This window comes from Emys orbicularis, chromosome 2 (genome assembly GCF_028017835.1).
Source record: "Emys orbicularis isolate rEmyOrb1 chromosome 2, rEmyOrb1.hap1, whole genome shotgun sequence".
NCBI lineage: Eukaryota > Metazoa > Chordata > Testudines > Emydidae > Emys > Emys orbicularis.
Window position 1 is genome coordinate 5,229,196 of NC_088684.1, and position 13,418 is coordinate 5,242,613.

Sequence of the window (13,418 nt, forward strand, 5' to 3'; positions counted from 1 at the left end):
AGATCTAAGTTTATCCCTGAAGTGACTTTTGAATATCACCACCACCTGATCTCTGTGTAACATTATGCATGTGTAGGGGGGGGGGAAAAATCAGCCATAAGTGGTTGGAGGTCATGGACAGTCCTAGCCAGTAGGATGACGACCAAGACCACTGTCTAGAGCAGGGGTTCTCAAACTGGGAGTCAGGACCCTTCAGGGGGTCACTAGGTTATTACATGGGGAGGTCACGAGCTGTCAGCCTCTACCCCAAATCCCGCTTTGCATTCAGCATTTATAATGGTGTTAAATATATAAAAGAGTGTGGTTTTAATGTATAAGGGGAGGTCGCACTCAGAGGCTTGCTATGTGAAAGGGGTCACCAGTACAAAAGTCGGAGAACCCCTGGTCTAGAGTGTAAGGAACATTCTGAAAGTGACTCAAAGAAGGGGACTCAAGGTTTGCAAGGACAACATTAAGCTCCCATCGAGGAGGGGATTCTCACAGTTGGGTAAACACGCAGTAACTCCTTCAGAAATATGGATACTATGGGATGGGAGGAGAATTGAATTGTCTCAGCTAGCATGGAGCTATTAGGATTAATGTGGCTTTGCCCTGTCAGATTTTGCTTATCACCCTGGGAATCGGGGGAAATTAGTGGAAAAGTATGCATGAGACCATGACTCCACAGTATGAAGAAGGCACCTTGCAATGAACCTGGGCACATGCTCTCGGAACAGAAAGCTGGGCATTGTGTGTTGTCTTTGGAGGCAAACGAGTTATTCTGCGATTTCCCCCAATGATTAAATATCAGGTATATAATGGACCTCTGCAGTGGCCACCTGTGACTGGTGATGGATTGTCTGCTTAGGAAGTCTGATAGGAGCCAGCAACAGCCTAGGAGGTGAAGAGCTCTGGGGATTATCCTGGGTTGATGCCATGTCCACAGGTTGATAGCTTCTTGACATGGGGTGATGAACGGGCTTGTTTATATAGTACATGGCATTTGTGTTGTCTGTCAAGTTCTGCACTGTGGAATTCTACAGGACCGGCTGGAATGCCAGGGAAGCTAACCTGAATGTTCACAGCTCCAGGATGGTTATGTGAAGGGTCCTATCCTTCTAAGACCAGGTCCCTTGTACCAGGCGATTCAGGTGGGCACCTCTACCTTTTCCGGGCACGTCCATGATCGGTATCATCATGGGAACAAAGGGTTCTCCGCTTCTGGGGTTTTTGGGATCTAACCACCAGGTCAGTTCTGATAGGACATATGGTAAGGCCATGATCCATGCTCCCTTGGTGCCTTGTAGGGGGCTAGCTAGACCTTAGCCAGACTTATAATAGATGCAGGTGAAGTCTGAAAGTGGCATCAAGTAAGTGCAGGCTGATCTATGGGCCAGCAGTCTGAGACAGCTCCACACTGTAGTTGATGGGTTTGACCTGACATCAGTGATCATCAATTGCAGACACTGCCATATGTCTTCAGGAAGATAGATGCCAAATTGGCAAAGGTGTATCTTCTGTGCCAGAATGTGAGATGCCTTTTTGTCATTCCCTAGAAGGCCCAGCTGGAGAACAAAAGGTCAGGGCCACGGAAGCCTCCTACTGGGATCTGCCTTTGTGCAGCCCATCATCAAGGTATGGAGAGAGATGGATGCTCCATCTCCTCAAATGCACCGCCACACCCATTCTGCAAAGACTCTCAGTGGGGCAGAGAAAACTGAAGGGTAGCTCTTTTGAGGGGACAGTGATTGGGCACTGGTACTTCCTGTAGGCTGCATGCATGGCAACATAGAAGTCAAGATGTCCTGTAAGTCAAGAGCTAGGAGCCACTCTTGAGCGGAAGGGGAAGGAACAATGAAAGCAAGCGCTACCATCCCAAATCCAAGATGGTGTCTGTAGTTGTTCGTCCTACCCTGAAATGGAGAAGACTGAAGGCCCCTTTTCCCCCCCCGGGATAAGGAAATATGGGGAGTAAAAGCCTCTTCCCCTGTATTATGAGGTACTTCCTCTATAGCTCCTAGGCACGAGTAGTGATCCTAGCAATGGTGCCCACATCAGTACCTGCGCTGATGTGGACACAGACTAGTTTTAAGACGGATGCCAAGCTGTGTTTCTTTGGTGCCCAGGGAGACTGGGCCAGCGCCATCAGCTTCCTGTAAGAAGAGGGAGCTTAATGGCTTTCCTTGTGGAAAGCTAATGTTTAGCCTCTCCTTGTGGGAGGACACAGCGTATCTCAGCTCCAGCCTGCCCCACCTCTGGGAAGACGTGGCGCTGGCTGATGGTGCCAGGTCTCTGACTTACTCCAGTCTCTTGCCAGTCCTGGGGGCTGCGTGCCAGCTGCTCAGGGCACTGGCAGGAGTGGACTTCACAGGGGATCAGGTGCATTTTGGAGGCTGATCCTCGCTCTTCCTAGTGCAAGCTTACCCACAGACTGCGTGAAGAAGTGGAGCTTGAAGTGGGAATCTCTGGACTTCCATGGACTCAGAGGACGAACACTGATCTGGATCATGATGCTCACTCAGGCAAAGCTAGCAATGGCTGTGGCCATATGGGAGAGGAACGAAGCCATCACAAGATGGGCATGGTTTAAAGCCCAAAGGTTTTGAGTGCCATTTGACATGGAAAGAAGTGCCAAGTACCAAGTGGGGGGGGTCCCCCCCAACTTTGGACAGTCCATATTGAAAAAAGTGTAAAATAAAAATGACCACGGCTAAAGGAAGATAATTTGAACTTGTTCCATCTCGCTGCCACAGGTGGTTAGAGGGAATGAGGAACAGCCGTGACCACTCTGCCCTTTATACCCTCAGGTGGGAGCACAAGGACATGCACATTGCAGGTGTGGTCCAATGGGCACTTCTATGCAAATGACTGTGGCTTTGGACATGAGGTGCATGCTGTGCACCTGGTGTGAGATCCACACTGGCACATACTTGAAGAACCACCTGTTTACAGTACTCAGGTGAACAAAGGCTTGTGGCTATGAGAACACATGAAGAAAGATGTACTTATGGTGTTGGGGGATTCCCTGATAACTGCATGCACTGGAACAAGTAGGCACAACAGGGACAGTTTTAGCTCCAGCTCCTTCACCTAAGTTTCAAGGGGCCACCACTGCACTATGGACCTTGGGCTAGCAAAGTCCATCCACTAGTCACCAAGGAATTTTAACTCTGCATTTGGGGGTTCAACTAGCCCCTTCTGGCCTTAGGCGCTATGAATTTATCTAGACCCAGAGACTCTTTCACAAGCGCATCCATGGGCTCATTTCACAGCCCTTGCAGAGGCCCAGAGTGTGACCTACAGAAGTAGTGCACGAAGAAAGTTTAGTTTTCAAATCCGTATTTTATAATCATTGAAAGGTGAGCGTCAACATACAAATAAAATCCACCTGTGTTAGAAAGATGCACAATGCATGTAAAACACAAACCTGATGATGTAAACATAAGCATCTGGTGATACAAATGCAATATGCAGTCACATACACATTGCTTTAAATAAATAAGTCTCTGGCTCAGAGGCCTCAGTTATGGCAGCAAAAACAAGACATTTAAAAATTCCTACCATTTCTAAGCTTGAAGCTCTGATTTCTATTTAAACCCACAGTGGTGTCTCCCCAATACGTTTATCACCTGGTGGCTGGGAAGTTTACCCCGGGTACTGTACTAGATGGTTCAGATCCAGTACAGCAGTTCCTGTCTGACAGTGGCCAGTACCAGCTGCTTTAGAGGAAGGTGCAAGAAATCCCTTAGTGGACAATTATCGAGTAACTGTCCCATAGGGGGAAGATTCCTAACTCCAGACAGTTTAGTGGTTGGCTTATGCCCTGGAGTACGAAGGCTTATCACCACAAACCATGGGACGGAGGTGGTCCTCAAGTAACAGTTAAAGAAAGCCAGGTGGAGGGCAAGTATCTGAATCCACTTGTAGAGCAAGTGCCGTTCTGAGAATTGGGGGATGCGTGAATGAAAAGATCTATCAGTAGCTAATGTGTTTCACAGAAATGCCTTTTTTCAGGGGAGGAAACCAATATTTTTTTCTTAAATAAAATAGGATCAACAGCTTGGCACATTAGCATTGTGCTACATGAAACAAAATAAGGTAAAATTCAAAGGAAGCTAATGAGAAGATATTCTGCTACCAGTCTAAGGGACGTATGTGTTCAGTTTATCCCATTAAACTATTGCTACAAATTATTTGTGACTTTAAAAAAAAAAGGGAGAAGTAGACACCAACTATTACTTGTACAAAAATACGATTACATCTCTGAAGGGTATTTTATACCTACCAACAGCTATCACGCACTCAAGAAGACTGGACAGCTTGACAGCCTCCACAAAAAACCCAAACACACAATACAGAAATCTAACATTGTTCATAATGTCTATATTCTTCTGATTTTTCCAGCCCTGACAATACAGTTGTTAAGATGTATGCATCGCTCAGCTCAGCACCATTAAGAATGCTGGCAGCACAGAATTAGGATATTAGCAATGTGCACGAGATCCAATACCAGGGCAAACGTTAGTAGTTTAATGATTTGGAGGAGTTATTTGCTTGCAATTTTAATCTCACATGGAAGAAGCAGGAGGCCCTTTGGCTGTTAGTGGATCCATCTCTGCTGGTGGAAAAAGGTCAATGACTACGTGGATACATCTTTCCCTTTCATACAGAGGAGCTGGTTATGCCCTGGCCGGGTGCTTGTTGAACAGCTGATAGACAGCTATGTATCCATTACAGTAATGCACCCAGCCCTGATTCAGCACAGTGCTTAAAACACATGTTTACGTCTGTACTGGATCTTGCTTAAGTGCTTTGCTGAAGTGGGGACCGAGCCAGCATTCCTTGTGCACCCAATATTCTCAGTGACATCAACAGGATTTTTGGGTGCACAGACCAAACTCTGCCCCCTCAAATTGCACACCACTCTGAATGACTTGGAGCTTGATCCAGCACCCACTGAACAAGAGTGGCACATATCTGGAGAGCAGGATATGGCTTCTGCTCTGATCAGATGGTCAAAAGGATGGTTAGTTAATCCATTTGCTCTAGATTCACAATACTGACAACTTGAGGGCTGTGTGTTACCCATGTGAAACATTATTCTCTGTAGATGTGAAATGACTTAGTCCTGCCATGAGTGCAGGGAACTGGACTAGATGACCTCACGAAGCCCCTTCCAGTCCTACAATTCTATGACCTGGAGCAAAATGAGAGCTGAGCTGCTCTGGGGTCATGCTACTGAGATTGTAAAATCTGCACCAGAAAGAGCAACAAAATATACGTGCAAAGCTGTGCTTCTGGAAAGTTGTCTGGAAAATCATCTGAATCCCCACCCCTAATCTGAGCATGTAAATTCAGCACTCCATCTTCTGTGCGCGCTCTCACCCTGTGCACTACGTGAAGCAGGAGACCAACAGACATAGGAGGATGTGAGATGTGCCTCAAGCCCCTACCTTGATGCGTGTGCACAAGGGGGCTCAGTTAAGGTTCCCTGTCCAACTTAAACACTGACATTTCCTGACTCTTCAGCGCTTCGCTCGGCAACCTTAACATTCCTTTAGTGTTTTTAGAAAATACACTTTAACTTCTTCCCCAATCCACCGCAGAGCAGCTGGAGACAGTCTCTATGTTTTCTGCACTCAGCAGGCTGGCCTGCTATTTGTGGCCAGCTATTCCTGTCCACCTTGGGGTGGACAGCAGGCAGCTCCACTGGAATAGAAATCCTCAGACGTACCAACAATCAGTTGGTGTTGGATCTCAACGTCTCACTCCTCGCCCTTTCGCGGATGAAGTTGAGAAAATTCTCCACATTTCCTGCTTTGTGGATTCACGCTGATGAGCTCCTTGGCTAAGTTGGCATCCACGTGCACAGGATTTTTACACAGTAGATCAAGGCCTAAGACGGTACAGAACGTCACAGCATTTGGTTTGCCTGCTGGTGTCGACTACACCGGCACTTACTAATGCCGGTGAGAAGGCCGTCTTGGTACTAGAGTATGAGCCAGAAAACCAACCAACCAACCAACAGTCCCTCCCCAAACCATTCAGCGGAGGACTTTTTACATGTACGCTCAGATGGAGGAGCCTGATGGTCACCAGCAACGAGAGCTCTACACCCGTCAGCTCACTCTGCTAGGAAAGAATCCAGCTCCATGCCATGCTCCTCAGGCACCAAGGATCAGCTCTGGAGTCTTCTCCTCCCTCAGGGCTAGAAGAACAACGGATTGCAATGACACCAGCGTAGCTCCCAGTGCCACGTAACCGCTGCTCTCTCCTCCTGCTCCCCAGCAATGCCAAGAGTTAACGTCAATAAGCCGGGACCCAGCCAGGCTGAGGGTTCAGTACATGGACTCGTCTCCCACAGTGGTGAAGGGAAGGCTGTAAGTGCTGCTCTTGCTGCGCTTACTCTTCTTGCTCCAGGCCAGCAGGGTGCTGGCGCTCTTGCTGTTCATGAGGCTCTTCCTGCTATTCTCCTGGTTGTTCTTCAGCAGCGCGCCCCCCGATGACATGGCCACCGACCTCCTGTCCACCTGCCAGAAAGAGAATTAAAACAAGAGCATAAGACATAGCCCCGAGAGGGGAGGAATAGAAACGAACACACAGCTTTTATTAAGGCCAGTGCTGTATGTGGGTAAATGCCACTTACATATGTGCTGTAGGAACACATGGTCTGGAGTACTGAATGCATCCAGAGACTGGCACTTCCAGAGTGCTGTACAAACACTACATCAATCCTCCCAATGCTCCAGGAGTCAGGGTAAGTTTCACCCCCATGGAGTCCAATCCTGACCTTGCACCAGTTACACACTGGTATGCTTCCACGCAAGCAAGAGCAGAATCAGGCCCAGAGAGTTTAAGGGATTCACCAAAGCAGACCGAGCTGAGGCTGGAGGGCACCAGGCTTGCAGTCCTGTGCTCAGACCACTAGCCGGTGCTGCTGACTATCCACTTTATTTTAACTATGTGGTTTTCACCATACCAGGGAGCATCCACGTGCTGCTCAAAGTCCTGGGAATCCCCCACTCTCCAGACACCACCTTCTGACCCTAAATCCGCCTGACCAGCAGGACCTCAATCCTGAGCAATCAAGACTGGCTTTGCTTCCAAGCCCATCGTCGCTACTTATTTAGTCACAGGGCAGCTGAACACCAGAGTGCACCCACTCTTTCCCATCTCCCCACAGCTGCCTCACCCCCAAACACTGCCAGCCTAGGGAGTAAGACCAGGATTGAAAACTGACTGCTCAATCTCCCACAGCCCAATGCCAGAGACCGGTCTCTAGGCTAGCCCCTGGAGAATGTATCAGAAGGAGAATAAAACCCAAGATGTTTCTAAAGGCAAAGTTTCAGGCCTAATTTTCAAAAGCGTGAAGTCAACGGGGAGCTGAGAGCCATGGGCGCTCAAGCACCTCTGGAAAAGTCAAGCCCTCACTCAGTGGAGAGCAAACCTATGGCTCCCAGAAAGGTCCCTCTACACTCCTACAGGGCCACTGAAGCCTGGTCTGCACTACAGAGGGCACGTCTTCACTACCCGCCCGGATCAGCGGGTAGAAATCGATCTCTCGGGGATCGATTTATCACGTCTCATCTAGACACAATAAATTGATCCCCGAAACGACGCATGTACTCCACCTCCTCAGGAGGAGTAAGTGGCGTCGATGGGGGAGCCGCAGCGGTCGATTTGCCGCCGTCCTCACAGCGGGGTAAGTTGAATAGGATACTTCGCAAACTTCAGCTACACTATTTGCGTAGCTGAAGTTTGCGTATCTTACATCGACCCGCCCCCCCAGTGTAGACCAGCCCAGAGTTAAGTCAACGTAAGGCAGCTTATGTCAACCTACTTATGTCAGCGTACACACTACAGCCATGCTCCCACCGATGCAAGTGCCCTATTACACTGACACAGTAACTTCCTGACCATGTGAGGCATTGGGCTTATGTCAGTGTCGTTAGGGTGACACAGTGTAGGTGTAGACAGTGCCTTAATTACATCAGCTATTGGTGGTCATTCTTGTCAATTTCATGGCTCCAGAAACTGACAAGAGCATCTGGGGCCGGTGGTGGGCTCCAGCTACAGCCTGGTTGCCCCCCATCATGGCTTCCCCTCTCCCAGCTGGGCAGCTGCCTGTGCTCCCTACTCCCCTGGGGCGTCCAGCATCCAACTCCCCCCTCAGGGAGCAGAGAAGCCCAGGCGACTACCCACCACTCTTGGCAGAAAGCAGGGAGACAAGAAGCCGGGGTGGCTGCTGGCGAGGAGCTGAGCTGAGAGCCCGGCCAGCAGCTGGGCTCCTGGCAGGGAGCTGAGAGCCCTGGCTCTCAGCCCCCTCCCCCACTGTCCTCCTTCAGTTGGGGAAGTGCTCCTGGGGAGTACATGCACCATCAACAGAAGGAGGACAGTATGGACATCAGCCACCACATTAAATTACTGCACTGGCTGTAAGTCGACCTAACATAGGTTGACTTAAGTTTGTAGTGTAGACATGCCCTTAGGTCTCAGCTGGTTTATGGACACAGGCTTTATTGTTTCCAGACTCCACTACCCAAAGTTTCCTGAAGAGACAAAGCATCACCCAGCTTGGGTTGATCTCAGCAAGCTTCTCTCTGCCAGCCCTGGCTTTCCCGATACATATCCACCTAAGGGGCTTTTGCTAAGGTTCGGACAAAGCAAGAAGGTGAATTACAACGTTCTGTCCATCAGAACTCCGCAGGGTTACCACGCCAATGTCTACACCCTCTTCCCCGACGCTCTTCAGCAGCTGCACCACCTCAGCATGCTTGGACCACTTGCAGTCCTCGCTGTTCACAGAGACTATGTAGTCTCCTTCCTTTAGCCCGGCTTCCTGCAAGAGAGCAAACAAAGGCCAAATGGAGCCTGTAATATCCCAGCATGGCTACAGCACACGTCTTTCAGGACCTAGCAGAGACTCTGCATTTCCTTCCCCAAAGTTCAATACAGCATGACCCTAGGACCCCGGCTGGACTATCTGAAGCATGGAGATGTTCCTAGGAAAATCCTCAGCCTGTTTAACTGTTTGCAGAGGCATTAAAGGAGACTACTTCTGCAAGATCTGGGGTAGGTCTGATCCAGCAAAGCACTTAAGCTACAGGTAGTTTCCATCTACTTCAACAGAGCTTAAAGCAAAGCACATGCTTAAGTGCCTTACTAGACCGGAGTCATAGAGCCCAATCCAATGCTCAATGAAGTCAGTGGAAAGACGCGCACTGGTACAACGGGCACCAAATGAGACCAGTAGTGAATACACAGTACGTTACTGGTTACCAGTCTGATCTTTCAAACACTCTATTAAAAGATCCAGTAGATAAATGCTCGTCTACCACACCTATTTCTGTGGGTCCTCCTATGCTTCCCCCCCGGAAGGCTTTTCCTTTGAGAAGCTCTTCTGCCCTTCCCCCCCCCCCACCCCAGCTTGACCCCTTATGGCCCTTCCCTTTCAATCTGTTCTGTTCCTTCCCCACCCCTACTCCACTCCCAGTCCAAATTCCTTTCCCAACCATTCCCAGTTCCATCCCCACTCCTGTTCCATCCCTCCACCCCCCACTTCAGCTTCCAACCATCCTCTGCTCATGTTCCCAATCTCCCTCCCTGGCCCCTCGTCCAATCTCTGTATCTCCAGCCCCCTCTCCAAGCTCCCTGTCTCAGTCTCTTTGCCCAGTCAGCGTCAATGCTTCCCCCACCCCTTGGCTCCACATCAGATAGGTCTCCCGCTCCTCACCCTCACCAGTTCCCAGTCTTCTCTGCCCCTTCCCCAGCTTCCAGTCCCCTTGTCCAGCCAGTCCCAATCTCTGCTGCCTGTCCAATTTCCATTCCCACACTCCACCATGCCAGCCTCCAGTCCAAGTGTCTTCCCATCCCCAAGACTCCTTGTCCGGATCTACTCCCCCATTCCCTGGGTCCAGTTCTGGTCCCCTCTGCATTCCATTCAGGTGGCTGCCCTCCTTCTCACTGCTGGCACATTACCTGGGGTGGCACTGAACACAGGAGAGAGTCTCCTTGCTCTCCGTGTCTGGATCTAGCACGGCCCAGAGTAGCCAACAACTGCGGGGAAAGTCCCACTAGCCCTGGGCACTAGAACATGCTTAGTGCGTACAGAATCTTTGGGGAATGAAGCCGTGACGTTCTAGTGAGTCTCTATTGAGCATGTGCCAAATATGATTTTTCAAAGACTTGTAACTCAGGCAGATTTGGGAGGACTTTCACGAGGATGACAAAAGATGCCAAGGGCACCCCCCCTGCCAAATTTCAAGTGTCTGCTCCAAAGCATGGAGGCGCTAAAGCTTCCCGAAGAAAAGTCTCTAGAATTTTTTTAACATGGACAAATCAAAGCATTTCCCCTCAGCTCATCCTCAAAAGGGCTGAATTTTTTTTTTGGGGGGGGGGGAGGAGCGGGGGGGGGGGGTTCAATCTGAGACTGACACTCAGCATGGGAAATATCAGTCCAAATGGTTCCAGTTTGGCCCAAGTTATTAGCAGCTGAGAACGTGGGCTCACACAGGGAAATGCCAGGCCCTCTGAATCAGAGGTGGTGCTACTAACCCCATCTATCTCCAGCGAGGTGAGAGGGGACGAGGGAAGCACTAGCTACTTACGGATGCACAGCCCCCAGGTATCACTCCCGCAATGAGGACGGGGGAATCCCCTCGGAGCGTCAACCCAAAGCCATTTTCTCCTCTGGCCAGGTGAACTCGCCGTGCAGGGCGCCACTTGTTTTTGGCTGAAAAAACGGACAGAGGGCCCTGGATAAACAGATACAGGACAATGTGTTTCAGTGCAGCGGTCCACTCGACAGTCCAGCCCTAGTCCCCTGGCTCACAGAGATCCCACTGACTTTGACTCATTGTCCAAGGAAGCACGAAGCTGGATCTTTTGTGCTCGGCAGACAATCCTGGTTTGTGCCCCCCCAAGCAGTGTTTACACTGACTAGATGTCAGAGCAACTGCAAACATTCAGTTGTCCAAAAGCCAGGGAGGTATTTTGGGGTTGGCAGTAATGAACCGAATGACATTCAACCCATTCCACACTATTCAACCCATTTCTTGCAAGGGGGAAGGGGGCAAGGTCTAGCCATCGAGAGCAGCTGCCAGAAACTGGGAGCTTCTGTCAATTAAAAGAATGTCTGTGGTTAGATTCAGACCTTCGGCCAAAATTAGAAGAAAACAAAGACCCAAATCTACTTACCATTAGTGCATGGAATGGGCTCTTCAACTCCCTCCCTTGAGATCAAAGTCCCAGTACTGGGGGGAGGGAGGGAGGGTGTGGGCTCTAGCTTAAGACTTTAGTCTGGGAACTGCAATCTAGCTAGCCATGGAGGATGAAATCCACCCTGTCTGCAACGCCAGTCCAGGTGGTGCTCACATGGGCCCGAAGCAGGGCACAGTGCCAGCCCTCTGCACAGAGATGGATTTCATCCTTAGAGTCAGATCCTACTGCCAGTGAAATCAATGGCAAAGCTTCCCTCAACTTCAGCAGGAGCAGGACTGGGCCTTACTTCAGGGCACCTTTGCAAGTGTCCCTGGTTCCTCTGCTGTGGCTGTCAAGCGGTCCAGAGTGCAGATGTGTGTAATACTCAGCTTCCAGAGGGACTTCAGAGCAGCAGTGTGCTGCACACATCCTGGGCACCCTGCACAAATTGTTCCACTGGAAGCTGGCCGTGCAATGCTACTCAATTAACTGCAAACGGGATCAGATTAGGGACGAAGGAGAGGCTGACATTAAGCATTTTGTTTTCCTGAGCTGGGAAGTGGCTGCCCAGGCAAAGGCAGGTTTATGTGATTGGGGACTCCTTACTGAGGAGGTTAGACAGGCCTGTGACCAGGGCGGACCCGGAAAACAGAAGGGTGTGCTGTCTGCCGGGCGCTAAGATACGGGATGTGGACCTGCGGTTGAAAAGGATCCTAAAAGGAGCGGGTAAGAACCCCTTGATCGTCCTTCATGTAGGAACGAATGACACGGCTAGGTTATCGCTAGAGAGAATCAAGGGAGATTATGCCAGGCTGGGGAAGACGCTTAAGGAAGTCGCAGCTCAGATTATCTTCAGTGGGATTCTGCCTGTTCCTAGAGAAGGACAGCAAAGGGCAGACAGGATTGTGAGGATAAATAGCTGGCTAAGGGAGTGGTGCTATAAGGAGGGCTTTGGGATGTATGGCCACTGGGAGGCTTTCGGGGACAGACAGCTGTTCTCGCGGGATGGACTTCACCTGAGTAGGGAAGGAAATAGACTTCTGAGAGGGAGGATGGCTCATCTCATCAAAAGGGCTTTAAACTAGGAACTTGGGGGAGACGGTTGGGAGATGTCCAGTTGATCTCCACGCCAGATTCCAACACTGAAAAAGAGGGCGAGGAGAAAAGCTCAGATATAGGTAGGGGTAGGGAATTGGACATAAGAAGGAGGGGGCAGATGGACACTATAGGGTCCGTACCAAAGTGCATAACTAATGGGAGAAAGGATAGACAGCATACGGTAAGATGTTTATACACAAATGCGAGAAGCCTAGGTAACAAAATGGAGGAATTAGAGCTCCTGGTCCAAGAAATGAAACCTGATATCGTAGGAATAACCGAAACGTGGTGGAATGGTAGTCATGACTGGAGTACAGGTATGGAAGGGTATGTGCTGTTTAGGAATGACCGGAAAAAAGGTAAAGGTGGGGGTGTGGCATTGTATGTCAATAATGAGCTAAAATGTAAAGAAATAATAAGTGATGGAATGGATAAGACGGAGTCTGTCTGGGCAACAATTACACTGGGTAAAAGAACTACTAGAGCCTCCCCTGAGATACTGCTTGGGGTGTGCTATAGACCGCCGGGATCTAGCCTGGATGCGGACAGAGAACTATTTAATGTTTTTAAGGAAGTAAAAACTAATAAGAGCTGTGTGATCATGGGGGACTTTAACTTCCCGGACATAGATTGGGGAACAAATGCTAGTAACAATAATAGGGCTCAGATGTTTCTAGACGTGCTAGCAGATGAATTCCTTCATCAAGTAGTAGCTGAACCGACGAGGGGGGATGCCATTTTAGATTTGGTGCTGGTGAGTAGAGAGGACCTCGTTGAGGAAATGGTTGTAGGGGACAACCTTGGCTCGAGTGACCATGAGCTAATTTGGTTTAAACTAAATGGAAGGGTTAACAGAAATAAAACTATGACTGTAACTAAGGTTTACGATTTCAAAAAGGCCAACTTTAATAAATTAAGGCAACTACTTAGGGAAGTGGATTGGGCTAACATACTTAGAGAGCTAAAGGCAGATGAGGCCTGGGATTATTTCAAGCTGAAGTTGCACGAGCTGTCCGAGGCCTGTATCCCGAGAAAGGGGAAACGGTCAGTGGGCAGGGGAATTAGACCCAGCTGGATGAGCGGGCGTCTCAAAGGGGCGATTAAGAAAAAACAGAAAGCGTACAAAGAATGGAAGAGAGGAG

At 49.5% G+C, this 13,418-nt stretch overlaps 1 protein-coding gene across 1 annotated transcript in view; it reads right to left on the reverse strand.

The window, feature by feature from the left end:
• Positions 1–6,317: 6,317 nt before the first annotated feature.
• The window catches only part of RHPN1 (rhophilin Rho GTPase binding protein 1), a 65,767-nt gene continuing 58,666 nt past the window's right edge, over positions 6,318–13,418 (reverse strand). The window contains exons 13-15 of the mRNA XM_065399426.1: positions 10,587–10,733; positions 8,660–8,818; positions 6,318–6,509 (exon numbers count right to left, since the gene is read on the reverse strand). Coding sequence (XP_065255498.1) covers positions 6,318–6,509; positions 8,660–8,818; positions 10,587–10,733 — 498 coding nt within the window. The remainder of the gene's footprint in view (positions 6,510–8,659; positions 8,819–10,586; positions 10,734–13,418) is intronic.